The sequence below is a fragment of the Venturia canescens genome, chromosome 2, assembly GCF_019457755.1.
Source record: "Venturia canescens isolate UGA chromosome 2, ASM1945775v1, whole genome shotgun sequence".
Classification (NCBI taxonomy): domain Eukaryota; kingdom Metazoa; phylum Arthropoda; class Insecta; order Hymenoptera; family Ichneumonidae; genus Venturia; species Venturia canescens.
In genome coordinates this window covers 2,024,407-2,037,677 of record NC_057422.1, presented here as the reverse complement: position 1 = coordinate 2,037,677, position 13,271 = coordinate 2,024,407, and the positions used below count along the sequence as shown (strand labels likewise).

At 41.3% G+C, this 13,271-nt stretch overlaps 1 protein-coding gene across 1 annotated transcript; it reads right to left on the bottom strand.

Moving 5' to 3' along the window:
- Window positions 1–56: 56 nt before the first annotated feature.
- Window positions 57–10,762, bottom strand: LOC122406887 (uncharacterized). Its single transcript, XM_043412686.1, has 5 exons — window positions 9,358–10,762; window positions 7,706–7,932; window positions 7,541–7,615; window positions 7,078–7,321; window positions 57–5,268 (listed from the first exon to the last, which is right to left on the bottom strand). The coding sequence occupies exons 1-5, from the start codon at window positions 9,515–9,517 to the stop codon at window positions 5,153–5,155; spliced, it is 822 nt and encodes a 273-aa protein (XP_043268621.1). The 5' UTR covers window positions 9,518–10,762; the 3' UTR covers window positions 57–5,152.
- Between the last annotated feature and the right edge of the window lie 2,509 nt (window positions 10,763–13,271).

Sequence of the window (13,271 nt, the reverse complement as noted above, 5' to 3'; positions counted from 1 at the left end):
TATTCGAAAGAACGATCGAAAGAACAATTCACAATCAACACAGTCAACAAACTATCCACAGTAACACAAATAGACTTTATTTCGTTCTTCTCATTGTTTCAAATTCAAAAACAATTTAAATAAGTAACAATCATAGTTCTTTTCTCAATTAATTATAAAATAACGAAACAAAAAACAGGTAAATACATTAAGTGCTGTTGAAGATCGATCCAAAATCTCGTTGAGACGGTACGGAAGCAGTTTGCAATTCGTATTTATAACGTCGATGTAACATCGATCCTTAGTGACGATAACTATGCACAGAATACTGTTAGAGCTTTTTCTTTATTTCCGCAACTATTGCACTCTGTTAGTATACACTGAGAAATAAAACTGAAATGGCAAGAGAAATAGCAAGGAATTGACAAAGTGCTAACGAGTGGCCGATTATTCGGTGAGAAACGACGAAACTTTGCATCGGTTTTACACTTTCTTCGACTGGTCTACAATGTCATTTTTATTCTCAGTGTATATCGAGAGTTTCGTAGTTATTATGCACTCGTCTCAGTACGATTACATTAGGCGCTATTCTGTGTCGAAATATTTGTATATATAGGCCGATTATTCGTTAGTACTCGACCCCAACAGTGAGACAAATTACGTTCGTTATCTATTGAGGTGGCAAAAAGAAAAGAGTTTCGTATCTCCAGCAAAATGTATTGGGAGGAAGGAGGAATCGTCGACTCGGATGACCTCGAAAGTTCGTGATTTTCTGAATGGATAATTTGAGGGTCGCGAAAATTTGAAAGCACTTTTTTAATCATTAAAATTGACGTGCAAAAAATCCTAAAATATATTAATAATTCGCAGACGAAAACGAATATTTTTTTTAACTACCTCAATAGATCCAGCAGAAACCAGAAACCGAGGATGCCATTGATCGTTGATGCGGTTTTATCTTAAACGTGAAAAGAAATCAAGATTTTTCTTTCTCTCGTTGGAAAGATCTCAACAAAGCATACAATTTTTCCAATATTTTCATTCATCTTCGAGCCCTGAAACAAATATAGCGTTTCAGAGCTTAAGAATTGATTGTAACACGATTTCTGTACAATACTCAATACAGCCAAATTCTTGTCTAATCTAAATGAACTCTCGTACAATTTTATCTCCACGAACCCTTTTGTTGTTGTTGTTATTGTTGTTTTTTCAAAATGAAATTTCCTAATAAAATTCGTTTCAACGTTAACCCGTAGACACCACCTGAGGTTACACACTCACCACTCACCTCACTGCTGCAAATTTGCACTTGGACTTTTCAAAACGTTTTTATTTCATCCATCAATGTATGGAATTGATCTTACAACGAGACTTTTTAGGGGTAAAAATTCCTCGGTAATCGACTGCAAGCATTTAAAAAATTGATAAATCATGTTTTATTATAGAAAAATGGGCAAATTGAAGAAAGGCATTTTGAAGTTCTAGACACTTGGAATTTTCGTCAGTGCAAATTTGCACCAGTGCGGTGTCCACGGGTGCAATATAGGTACGGCGATGTATACATAAAAGATCATTCATATATCATGTAATATAATCAATCTCAATTCTCAATGGCAAGTCAATGGACTCTAAAAATTTTCTACAATTTTTCATCGTTCTTTCTCCGATTGTATTTTCCTCTACGCCTTTACAACGTTTATATTCTTTTATCGCTTATTTCCTACGTGATTTTGTTTTCTTGTATAAACCCTGCTAATTGGTGCACCCGAGCTCGAGTATATAATCGGTAAATTTCTCTCTCAAACACACAATTATATACATACACGCACGCAGGTGGTAAATGCATAAGTACAATTTCTTCATTTTCTTCTAATAAAACAAAACGAATAACATTGATGTTGTGAGATGACATGTACACGATTCTAAATCTGATATTACTGAGTATCATGAATTTTCTTGACTGGGCAATTCGAAGGGTTGCTCCTCAATAGACCAGCATCTTATCTTGCTTTCACTCCTTTTTTCAAAGGAGCCAATTTCCTTTATAGTTTATGACTAATGAATTGAAGCGATAGCGAACATTTTAATGCGAGGAACCGAAATGCTCTTCGATATTGAGGTTTGCACCGTTACGATACAACGAAAATTTCATTCTTCTCGTTCTTTTATCTCACTCGTTAACATAACTCTTCCGAATCCAGGATATTTCCATATTTACTGCACACAAATTGCAGGCACTGCCAACTGGTAAAGAGTTCCATTACGAAAACGTCGCAGGATTTTAATCCTCCGGATTTCAGTTCCAGGGAGTATTTAACCTCGTTTTTATCATGCGAATATTCAGGCAAAGTTGTTTGTGCTTCGAAGAAGTTTTTTTCTATGACATTACAGCGTGACGGGGGGGGATTAACAATCACTTTTTTTTCGTTTACTCAGAAATTCAATAGCCATTATTCTTCGACAAATTCTATTGATTTCTTTCGCACTGCCCTACAAAACTAATTGATTAATGTTGTTCAAACTTTTTCCTATCTGAAAAAGTAGTTTTACATACTTTTACACCGAAAATATAATACTTTATGCATTGAATAAAATTAATTTAATATGCTAAAATATACTTTGACGAGGACGCTCATCGTGTACACAGAGAACTCATGATACCATCATTTCTTGCACGAAGCCATTTGAATCTTTGAATTAATTAAACACACTCGAGCAACTGCCATCCCCCCTCCCGACCCTTGGCTTATTCAAATTTTCACTTTTCGAAGCATCGCTTCAAAACCTTCGGAAAAACAAGCTTCGGCTATTTCAGCCACGTACTTTAATTACAGAGATATATTAATGTATTATACAGTAGGATAAATGCCAAGAGGCGAGTGATTGGTGCAACGAATTCTGCAGGCATCATGGAGGATTTCGAAAAAGCCTTGTTTTCACGTTTTCCCAAGATAAACTCGAATTCGTCACTCTTTTTTATTTATTCGTCAGATAATTTTTTGGAACTACGTTAAAAAAAAAGTCGAAAATTTGCATCGTTTAGCGTGGCATTTAATTTGGAGTATTTTTTTCTGAGAAAGGCCATTTTCGTTTTTATTTTATTTTTTTTAAATATTAATACTCTTTTTTAATGATTTAAAACTGAATAAAATACACAATTTTTCAACAGTTGAATCGATTGATTGTTAATCAACGAGTTTTCATTGGGATTTTAATTCCCTCGAATAATTTATTTCCACCGTTTCGTTCGAACACGCCCGTCCATGCGAACTGCATTAAGGCCGGTCTACCTCACGTTTTTTGGCTTATTTTAATCTAACGAAATGCAAAATTGTTCTTTCAGTCAGCACGTCGTCAATTAATATCTGTAGCTATTGACTGTCAGTCGCTAATTAGTACGATTTATTGATTAGGCTCCGTCTGCTGCATTTCACGTTCAAGTTACCCTCCCGGAATCCGGTAATGTGTTTCGTCCATCAAAATTTGGGCGCACAAGTCCCCAAATTAGTCGTTTTCTGTTTTTCTTCGATTTTTATGGAGCTCGAATGGGAAAAAATATTTTCTTCTTTTTCCTTCACAAAAAATATCAAAATCGCGTCAAAAAAGGCGATCTTTGCATCCGTCACGAAATGATACTCTGTCATTGTTGGAAAACGAATTGACAAGGTTAGGAACGCGCACGTATTTTCTACGTTGAAGAAAAATATTGAAAACTTGTTGTTAAAATAACTGAAAAAATCTGTATTCTAGAAGCCAACTTTTACGTGAAATGCTTCATTTGTAACCGTTAAGAATGGGTCATTTCTAAGGCCTGTGGAAAAAGAGTTTCCTGTTTTTCAAATTATTTTCTTTGCGTTAATATACTTTTTCAGCTGCCCACAAGGTAGAGCGTTTGGATAACCATTGCGATTCCGTTTAGCCTGGCAATGGCGGTGAATTTTTAATGAAATTTGAAGAATTTTGATCTCGAAAACAACCACAAAAAGCAATTTTACGGTCTGATTTTATTCATTTGAAATTTTATTCTTCCATCTTCGATCACAGTAGTGTCGACAAATAATTGCGAAGAACTTTGCTCACAAAGGTGGAAAATTGCAGAGATCGAGGACGCACAGATCGCAGTAGTTATTCGCAAACGGTAACGAAAAATCTGACTCGTAAAACTCGTCCCCGAAAAATCGAAAATTATTTTTCGGAATATTCCGAACCGAAATATTATCCGGGGAAGCTTTCTGAGGATAAATATTTGAGATTTTCGGGAAAGATCTCAAGAGTCGAGTGAATCACGCAGAGAAAAATGACGACTGAAAAGGATTTGCGCGATTATTTATTGACGTTCGTTCATTCGACTCCACGTCTCGTTGGGCTAATTGTAGAAAAATATCGTTCGTTCTGAAGTGCGTTTAGTTTGTTTTTCTGCATCAGTGTGACGTGTAAAAGTTTAAGGCTTGTCTATACGGAGAGGTTATTGCAAAATTGAAGATAAAATATGAATAAAAAGTGTGCGTATGCCAAACGTCATGAGGTTTTAATGGATAATTGTTGTAAATTGCCTGAGTTATTGCAAAATCACAATTCGATAACTACGAGAGTTTTTTATCGTTATTCATGGTGCATAGCTTTTTTGGTTGTTCTCGTGCTTAAAAACTACTCGAATCTGGTTTACCTACGAGACTCTTTTGCAACAGTTGCAACCGTAATTTGCATCCGAGCTACACTTCCGGTCGTTCAGTAAAGTTCGTCCAAGTTCATTTTTTCTTTGATCTGCTCACCAAAATTCGATAAATATTTATCTTCGTCTGTCATGATCCCCAATCCGTGACGTCCTGTCGTCGAGGAACTGATCGTTTCTTAGCTTCGCGGTATCCCCCGGAATCTCTCGAGTCGATCGTTTCAAGAAACGAGGCTGTTTTTTCGGCACCGATTTTCAAAATCGGAGGGCCCAACGGGGCTTTCTCGACTCTGCTTATCGCTTCAAGAGAAAAGGAAAATTGCTCGATTTCCGACTCCGCGTCCCCGATTGCTACGATCGCGGAAAAGTGCGAGTGGAAAAAACGAGTGAGCTTGAAAGGGGCGGCGGACGCTCCCGTTTTCCCATTTTCAAAAAATTCATCGTTATTCCTGAAATCCCCGAGCGGGATTGGTCGTTCGTTCCTTCGAGGAAACGGATAACTTACTCGGATGACATGAGCTGGACGCTGTCGTCCGCCGATCTGTGGAGCCGTCGAACCTCCGATAGCGTTCGGATCGGCGTCGGATTCAGCAGCGAGAATGTGTGGGTGTGTCTGTCTGAAATGAGAAAAGAGAAATGAAGAATTGGCTCGAGCGCAGTCGCTGGAGGAGTTCCATTTCCGATTCGTTACGAACGTTCGTCGATAGCGAAAAAATTCATTTCGATTCGATTCCCCTCGTTATTTTCTCGGATATTATTGAAAGTGGAAATTAAAATTCCGCTCCCATTTGACTGTCACTCAACGATCCATACGCCAATGACATTCGTGCTCAAGGTCGGCCTCCAACAGCCTGAAATGCACATGTCGCTACTTTTTTTCTTCTCCTTCTTCTTCTAGCCCAGTTTCGATAGGCAAAAATCGATACATCGATCTCGCGTGTTTCACCGACTCCGGGGTTACGAGTGTGTGCAGCAAAAACATATCATCGCGGTTGAAGAACGACAGTGCTTAGGAGCGCATCGATAAGTCAACCTAACGTGCTCTACCAGCAAACAAAAGCACGTGTACGATTTTACGCGATGTATATTCCCATGTACACGACGTTTCGTGTCCGATCGTTCGAGCCAACAAAGCGAGTGCACGCGCTCTCATTTTGCGCTAGAATTCCGAGGAGTGAATTATTTGAAAAACAACCGAAAAATCGTAATCTCTAATTTTTTAAACGTACCAATTTCGATGATTAGATAAACGAAACCATAAAAGATTGTAAGAGCCGATGATTTTCGGTTCGTTTGAAAAATCCATTTTTTCCAACTCCTAAATTATGTGCTGAGAAAATAAAATTCGCTAGTTCAACGAAATTTTGTGCTGAACCAAGGAATTATGGTAAACGAAATTCGTTGCAGTGAGAAACCTTTATTTCAGGCAACAAATTTGCGAATGAAATAAACTTTGTTGGCCCGGGTTAGTAAATTTGATTAATTTTATCCCCAAGATTCGTTGGTTCGGAAAGTTTGACGGAACCATCGAATTTCTATTCTCGATGCGAAGCATTTCGGGTGATAATCGAATGAACTAAATTCCACAATCCTACTGAATCCCCGTGAGATAAAACCTCGATAAATTTGTCCCAATCCAAACGAAAATGTCAAGTACCCAGAACTTCCAAATCCCTCTCCTCATTTTGGCCACTTTTCTATAATAAAACTTGATTTTTCAATGTTTCAAATGATCGTAATCGATTACTGAGGAATCGTTACCCCTAAAAAGTCTCGTGAGATTAATTCCATACAAAAGTGAAAAAAGTCGTTAATTTCAGTTCAATTTGCACTACTGGGAGGGCCTGTACGTAATTGAGTAGACGTCCGCGATGAGTATCTCTACGAATACATATGTAGCGAAGTGGTATAAAGAAGAGCGAGGCATTAAGCGAAAGAGAATTGGGGCTTGGTGTGAGGGAAAATCGAAGATCCGTCGACCGGTAATAGAAAGCCTGGAGTGGGCACTCCCGGATTGGCGTAACGGTTACACTCGCGTATATCCATAAATGTACGTGTATAAAAGCGGGCTATGGCCCGGGATTAATTTATTCGAGGTAAAAATACGTTGATCGATCGGACGTCTGCGCTGCGGCAAGGTCGAGGGCATCCAACACGACGGAGACAAGAGTTTAACCTGCACGTATACGAAAGAATGAAAAAAGCGAGAAAATACCGAGTCGGAGGAAATTTTAATCCGCAATCCTATACGAAAGTTCAGCCTCTGCATGCCACCGGGCCTCCCTCCTCTGTGTCTGTGTGCATCGAGAAAGAAAAAGCTTTTAGGAAGCTTTTTCCTCCCCTTTCCGGCGCTCCTCGTCCGGAGAGCGAGGCTCTCGCTCTCTGGCCGAGGTCTCATCTCGGTGAGTGTAACTCCCCCCACGTACCTCTGATGTCGGTCGAGGGCTCACTCCTGGACAACTCGTTATCCGCTGGGCCACGATGCACGGGGCTCTTCGAGGGACTTTTGTAGTGCGAACCACCACCAACGATGCTCTCGACCTTCCCCGACGCTGGGTTTCGATGAGGGAAATGAAAGACCGGCGTATGCGGCCACGAAGCCGGAGGTGGACTGCGGACCAGGTGCTCGTGAACCTGAGCCAGGGTCAAGGGATCAGCGTCGCCCAGTTCCTGAATTATTTTGTAGCAAACAGCAATTTTGAGTATAGTTCCTTGTCGCTTTTCCAAGTCTCATGCTCGTCGTCGTTACTCCGATTAGAAAAATTGTTAATGGAAAAAAAGTTGAAGAAATGTCATTCGTGGGGCTCATCGCCATGTTGATTTTTTTTTTTAGAGAGAATTGAACGAAAATCCAATTTTTATCGAACCGTCCTGACGATGAAGGCTTACCTGGGACATCAAAATAGCGTCGTCAGATTCGGATTCCTCGATGGATTCGACGAGACTCTCTCGACTGGCCAAAACCTAGGGAAGTAAGATTTTTGTCGGGAGTTCATCAACCGAATAATATTGAACAGTTTTGCAATGAAATAATCGTCGTCTCGGAATCGTCACCTGCAAAAAAGGGTTGTCCTGACGACTCAGTCTGAGCGCCTCCATATCCTGATCAATGTTTCGAGTCCTTCCCGGAGTGAGTGTGAGGATCGAGTGCGAGGGTGACGGATGACAGGGCGCCGAAGCCACTACAACATCGACCGCTGTCACACTCAGAGTTGAGGGAATCCTCGATACCGAATTCTCTATCTCGTGACCACTTCGACGACAGATATTCGTCACCAGAGCTGAGTATATTCAGGAAATTATAGTTTTCGTCATTCGATCGAACCTCAATGATGCTCGTGGGGCTCAACATCGTTACGGAAATTTGGTCATTTTTGTCGTATTGCACCGCAACAAATGAATGAAATTCGTAATCTCTCGTTGCATTTTATTCGCAGCAATTAATTGGGCGAAACTGTTCTTTTGGCTAATAAATAACACTCAACTGGGAACCTGAACGTTTTCGTTTTTGCTGATGTAAAATCATTAAAAAATGAAAAGTCCGATGAGTCTGAGCACAGAAGCTTGGAACGTGAAAAAGCAAATTCAGTTGAATGATTCACATAAAAAACGAAAAGCTCAAGCTTATAAATAACGAAAGCAATTGAATAAAAATCTACAAAACAACAAACCAAATTAAATGAATTCATTTTCTATTAACTACAATTATAAAGTTCGATCCATTTTATGCTTTTTTATTATTTGCCTGTCGAGTTATCACTTTCTCAGTGAAAATCTTTGGCTTTTTCAGGTCAATGAATCCTTTTCTTGCTCGCAGACCTAGTCAGATTTCTTCTACACGAATGTTTGAAATCAATATCGTCCGAAACTTCTGGTAAATATTTTGGGAAAAATTCACTCAGACTTTTGAGCTGTGCGGTATTTCGGGCCCAGCAGTTACTTCCCGAATGTCGTTTGAACGTTTTTTGGTGCAGTGACAAGCAGAAACTTCGACTCAGGAATGGTGACAAGGATTTGTAAACGAATTGTTTACAAAACTTCCGATCAATTTGTTCGACGGTGAAAGAATTTGAAAAAACTCAATTGTTTTCGACCCAAGAGTGAAATCCGATCAAGAATGGATTAAAGATTAAAAACTTTTGGAGATTAAATCGAAAGGATCGTAAATACGGACTGAAAGTATCGGTAGATTCGGTTCACTGGATTAAAAGTTTTTCAAAACTTCCGCGTTCGATGATCCAATGAGCGATAACAGGGGCAAGTTTCGGAGCCGGAATTCGCAGCGATTCGTATTTTTCATAGGGAAAGTTTTCATTGGTTTGCAGATTTGGATGGAAGAGTATCGAGAGTTGCGATTGGCACGAGTGAATTCGCGTACTTCTGGTCCCTCGTAAATTAAGGTCTCTCCGCACCCCTGAGGAAAATAGCCGAGCGCCGTGCGCAGCCCTGTCGTGAAAATGAAATCTCCCTTCGATTAGGCAGCCGACGGGCATTCGCGAGTTAACGGACTGGTTGAGATGCGGGGCTCGATACGGAGCGGATAATTGGTAGATCAACTTGAATAATGGAGGAGGTCAGTCTCGACGAAAATTGCATTTTTATAGTGTCGACAAAACGGACCGGGGACTCGGATTAAATTGGATAAAAATGCAGTAAGAAAATGCGATGTATGAGAAATCCTGAAGGAAGAAGAGTCAGAGACTTACCGGGAGTTTCGACCCTGGCTCCGCGCTCCATATCGTCGTCCTCTTCCATTTTCATTCCAACGACGAATCTCTTGGTCCTGAATAAACTAGCGAGAAAAGCGACACCCTTCCGCTTGACACGATCGTATCTCTGCGAGTTTTCCGAGGAAACGTGTATCATAATTCAAACAAGCAACGAAAGAGTTGTGTGAAAGAGAAGGAAAAAAAGTGAGTTGTTTTCCCGTGCAAACTGTCCGGCGGGGTCTCCTTCGTTTCAGAGAGGGAATGAAACGAGAGTGGATTCCATATGGAATATCATTATTCCTGGCTTGCCGGGCATGGCGCGGAGGAAGGTCCAGAACGAGAGTGCTCCTTCATCCAGGCTCGGACATTCCGAAAGGAATCGTCTCCACTGACGAGCGTTTCGAGTGGTTAGCTCAGCGACGACTGCTGTCAAAAAACCGCCACTTGTTAGTCACTAGCATCGACGGGCCTTTGAGATTTATCCTGGCGGATCCTTTCGAATTAGTGCCTTGAAAATTAGTTCCCTTTTCGGAAGGGTGTCGTAAGGATGCGCGGGGTTTATGAATCGGCGTAAGCTCGTGAGGCGCGGTACGACGGAGGCTCGAAACTGGACTGCAACATTTAAGGGTGTTTCGAAGGTGGTCCCCCGTAGTTGAGGCCGTCCCGCAGCGCGGTGCTTCTCGCTCTGGCTATTTTGCACGTACTACACCGCTGACCGGAGCGTGCGTTGGGCTATCCTCGGCGAGTGTCACCTCGTTGGAGTGTGCGGACTATGCGCAGCTGCGACGCTCACGAGGGAGGCGAAGCCACGCGTCGCTTCCTCGTGGTGGACGACCACTTCCGTGATAAAATCCGGGTAGTTCGACTCTCCGATGTGTCGCTGGTACAACGTTGCAGTTGCTGCTGTTGGATTCACCCTCTGACCTACATTGGTCGCGAGTATAACCGTAGCACGATCCCATTCGTTGATTTTGGGAGTAATATCCTCGGCTCTTCGGGGCTTGACGATGCGGAGGGAGATTCTTCCGGTCGAATGTGACTCGCACCCTCGCAGGGTGACCGCACTTGTGTCGTGGAGCGACCGCGAGCTTTTTAATCGCGCACCAACCGCCTCGATTCTCCGTTGAAGCAGAGCCGCAGCGTTCCGACACCTCCGGCTGTGTGTGCTGATCTCGTGTATTGGGAAGGCGGCCCGTGTGCGACCCAGGCCGGAATGAAAGGAGATAAAGAAATAGAAAAGCTTTTGCTATCACTATCACAGAACTTGCATGCTTGGTGAATGAGAAAAAAGGACGTAGAAGGGCTCGAAAAGAGGGCAAGTGCTTCTCTATGTGCCTACTCTCTGAGGGTTCGTTAAGGACAAGCCGGAATTAAAGAATAACAAGAGATGTGCGCACCCGGTTGGTTTTCGCGTGCGTATGCGCCGCGCCACCCCGCCGGAGCACGTTCCATATCCCGTGAACCTGAGGGCTCAAAAAAACAGGCTCTCGAGGGACGACGAAGGGAGGGCGGTTACCACCACCCTGTTCCTGCTCGTGGTATAACGGCGCGACGGCACCAGCCGCGCTTCCTCATCGATCCACGGACGCACGAAAACCTCCCAACAACGTGATAGGACAGCTTCGGCTCGTCGCCGCTCCGCGATGACGTCGACCCTTCTTCTCTCCTGCACTCTCCCCCACCGTCTCGCCATTCTTTCTCCTTTTTCCTCATCTTCGCGACGATTACCACCCACCTCAATCCCACCTCGAGCTCTTATCATTTTCAATACGAACCTCGCGTTCGCGAGAGCCTCACGTTCTCATCAGAATATTCCCCCTTCGCCCCGACTCATCCGCTACTCACTAATTTTCATTCAAACTTTCTTCCTTCGTCTTTTATTCCGACGCAAGAAACAAATTACCACGAATCGGCGCACTCCTCCAGGACTTGGCTCAGCTTTTTCGAGACTGTTAATCGATCGCGTTCTCCTTGCGTTCTGCATCTCGCTTTCAATTCCTTTCTTTTTATAAGCTTTTCAAGGAGGTTGGGTATACAAAAGTCTAAATAATTTGAAATTTATCAAATTTCGTGATAACGTTCTTCAACGTCAAGTGCGAAAACACCATTTTTTCAAAATTTTCTTCTGCTTAGTTAGCGAGTAATTACGCATTAAAGCAGATTTCTTATTATGCTCGGAATGTATATATTTATATATGTGGAAACGCTATGCTCGTACACGTGAACTTTAGTGATCAATTACTCGATAACTGTACAGAAGAAAAATCTTTAAAAATTAGTATCGTCTAATTTGGCGCTAAAGAATATGTTGACCAATTTTTATTAAACTCCTTATCATTTTGAAATTTTAAATGTATTTAACATGGTTTAGCAACATTGTATCGTCGCTATCCACCCTCCTTAAATGGACGAACCACGCTGAGCCTGTGTGCTTCAACATTTCGAACGAAATTCGCCCACTTTCGCGTGCTCTTCAACTTTAAGAATACTTGACATTCATACTTTTTGATTAATGGACACAATGAGCAAAAAATTCATAGAAAATGTCACACTCCCAAAGATATCTTTCACGAGGGGGAGGCTTTTTTTGATGAAACTCGACTGTCGACGCATGGGAATTCATATCTCAAGTAAATAAGCTCGCTGAGAAGGAAAAAAGTTGAATTGTCATATTCGGAATTCATCGTAGCAGTCTTTATTTTTTATCCTAATACAATCGATGCTCAATTATTTCCGTGCCATATAGAATCGTGCCACTAGCGTAGAAGAAAATTTGAATTTCATACGCTCACTTGCAGCGCACTTCCGATTGTTTTTTTCCCCATTTTTTCGGTAGAAAACTTCAGCCCCTGATATTATACGTACTGACGGCGTTGTTAATGCATGAGCTTTCGCATGTGCTGAAATCCTGTTTTTCCGAATAATTATCTTTACTCGAAAAACGCTATTTCCTTTTCATCTTATTTTTAGACAATAATCGAACTTCTTTTATTTTTGGAGTGAAAATGTTTGAATCATTGGAACTTACCACGCAAGCTTTAGCAGCGTTTCTGTATGGATAATACGATCGTGATCCCTCGTCGCACAATCGTTTAATGGAATCCTAATCAATTTTCACGTTGGTAAATCAAAAGTTTTTCACGATTTCGCTTTCATGATAATTCTACGTACCACTGTCGCTTTTTCGTTTGAATTCGACTGAACAGCAACGACGAAAACCGCCAATAAAATGATCCACGAGAACTTGGCAAAAACTGTTAATAAAAAATTGTTAAAAGTTATTCAATGAAAGTGATTTCATTCATTTGGAATCTACTTTGTGATTCAATGGGTTTTATGACGAATAAAAAATTAAAATAATCTTACACATGCTGCTTCAGCTATTGGAATCCGTTGATGATTTCTTCTTCTGTACTAGCCGCTTTTCGTCAAGCTGGCTTATATACCCGAAATACTTTTTGTTTGCCTTTTCACGTCGCGTAAGCTGATGTGCTTACCAAACTGTTTCCGCGTGACAGATCATTCAGATGACAGGTGTGGGATGATAAGAAATTTGTATAATTTCAAATGTCTTGAAGACTGGCGCTCCGTGTGAGGCAATTGCCATCTTTGGATGTTCCACGGTACGCGCACTTCGGGAAAAACGTAAAACTCTTTTTTTAACGATTCCCATTGAGTTTCGTATCGAGAAATTTTATTGAAATCACCGGATTCAAATGCGGCATCAGGCTTTCCGAATTTCGAGTACAGTTCGCGAATTTTGACTGGTTCGTATGAATCGAAAATTCGGAACAACGGACCGAAATTTTTTATTGGACGGAGCCTTTGAAGAATTTTCGAAGAATCTCATGCCGTATAAAAATTCAGTGAATTTCGACATTTATTTTACTTGATAAATAAATATTCTGATC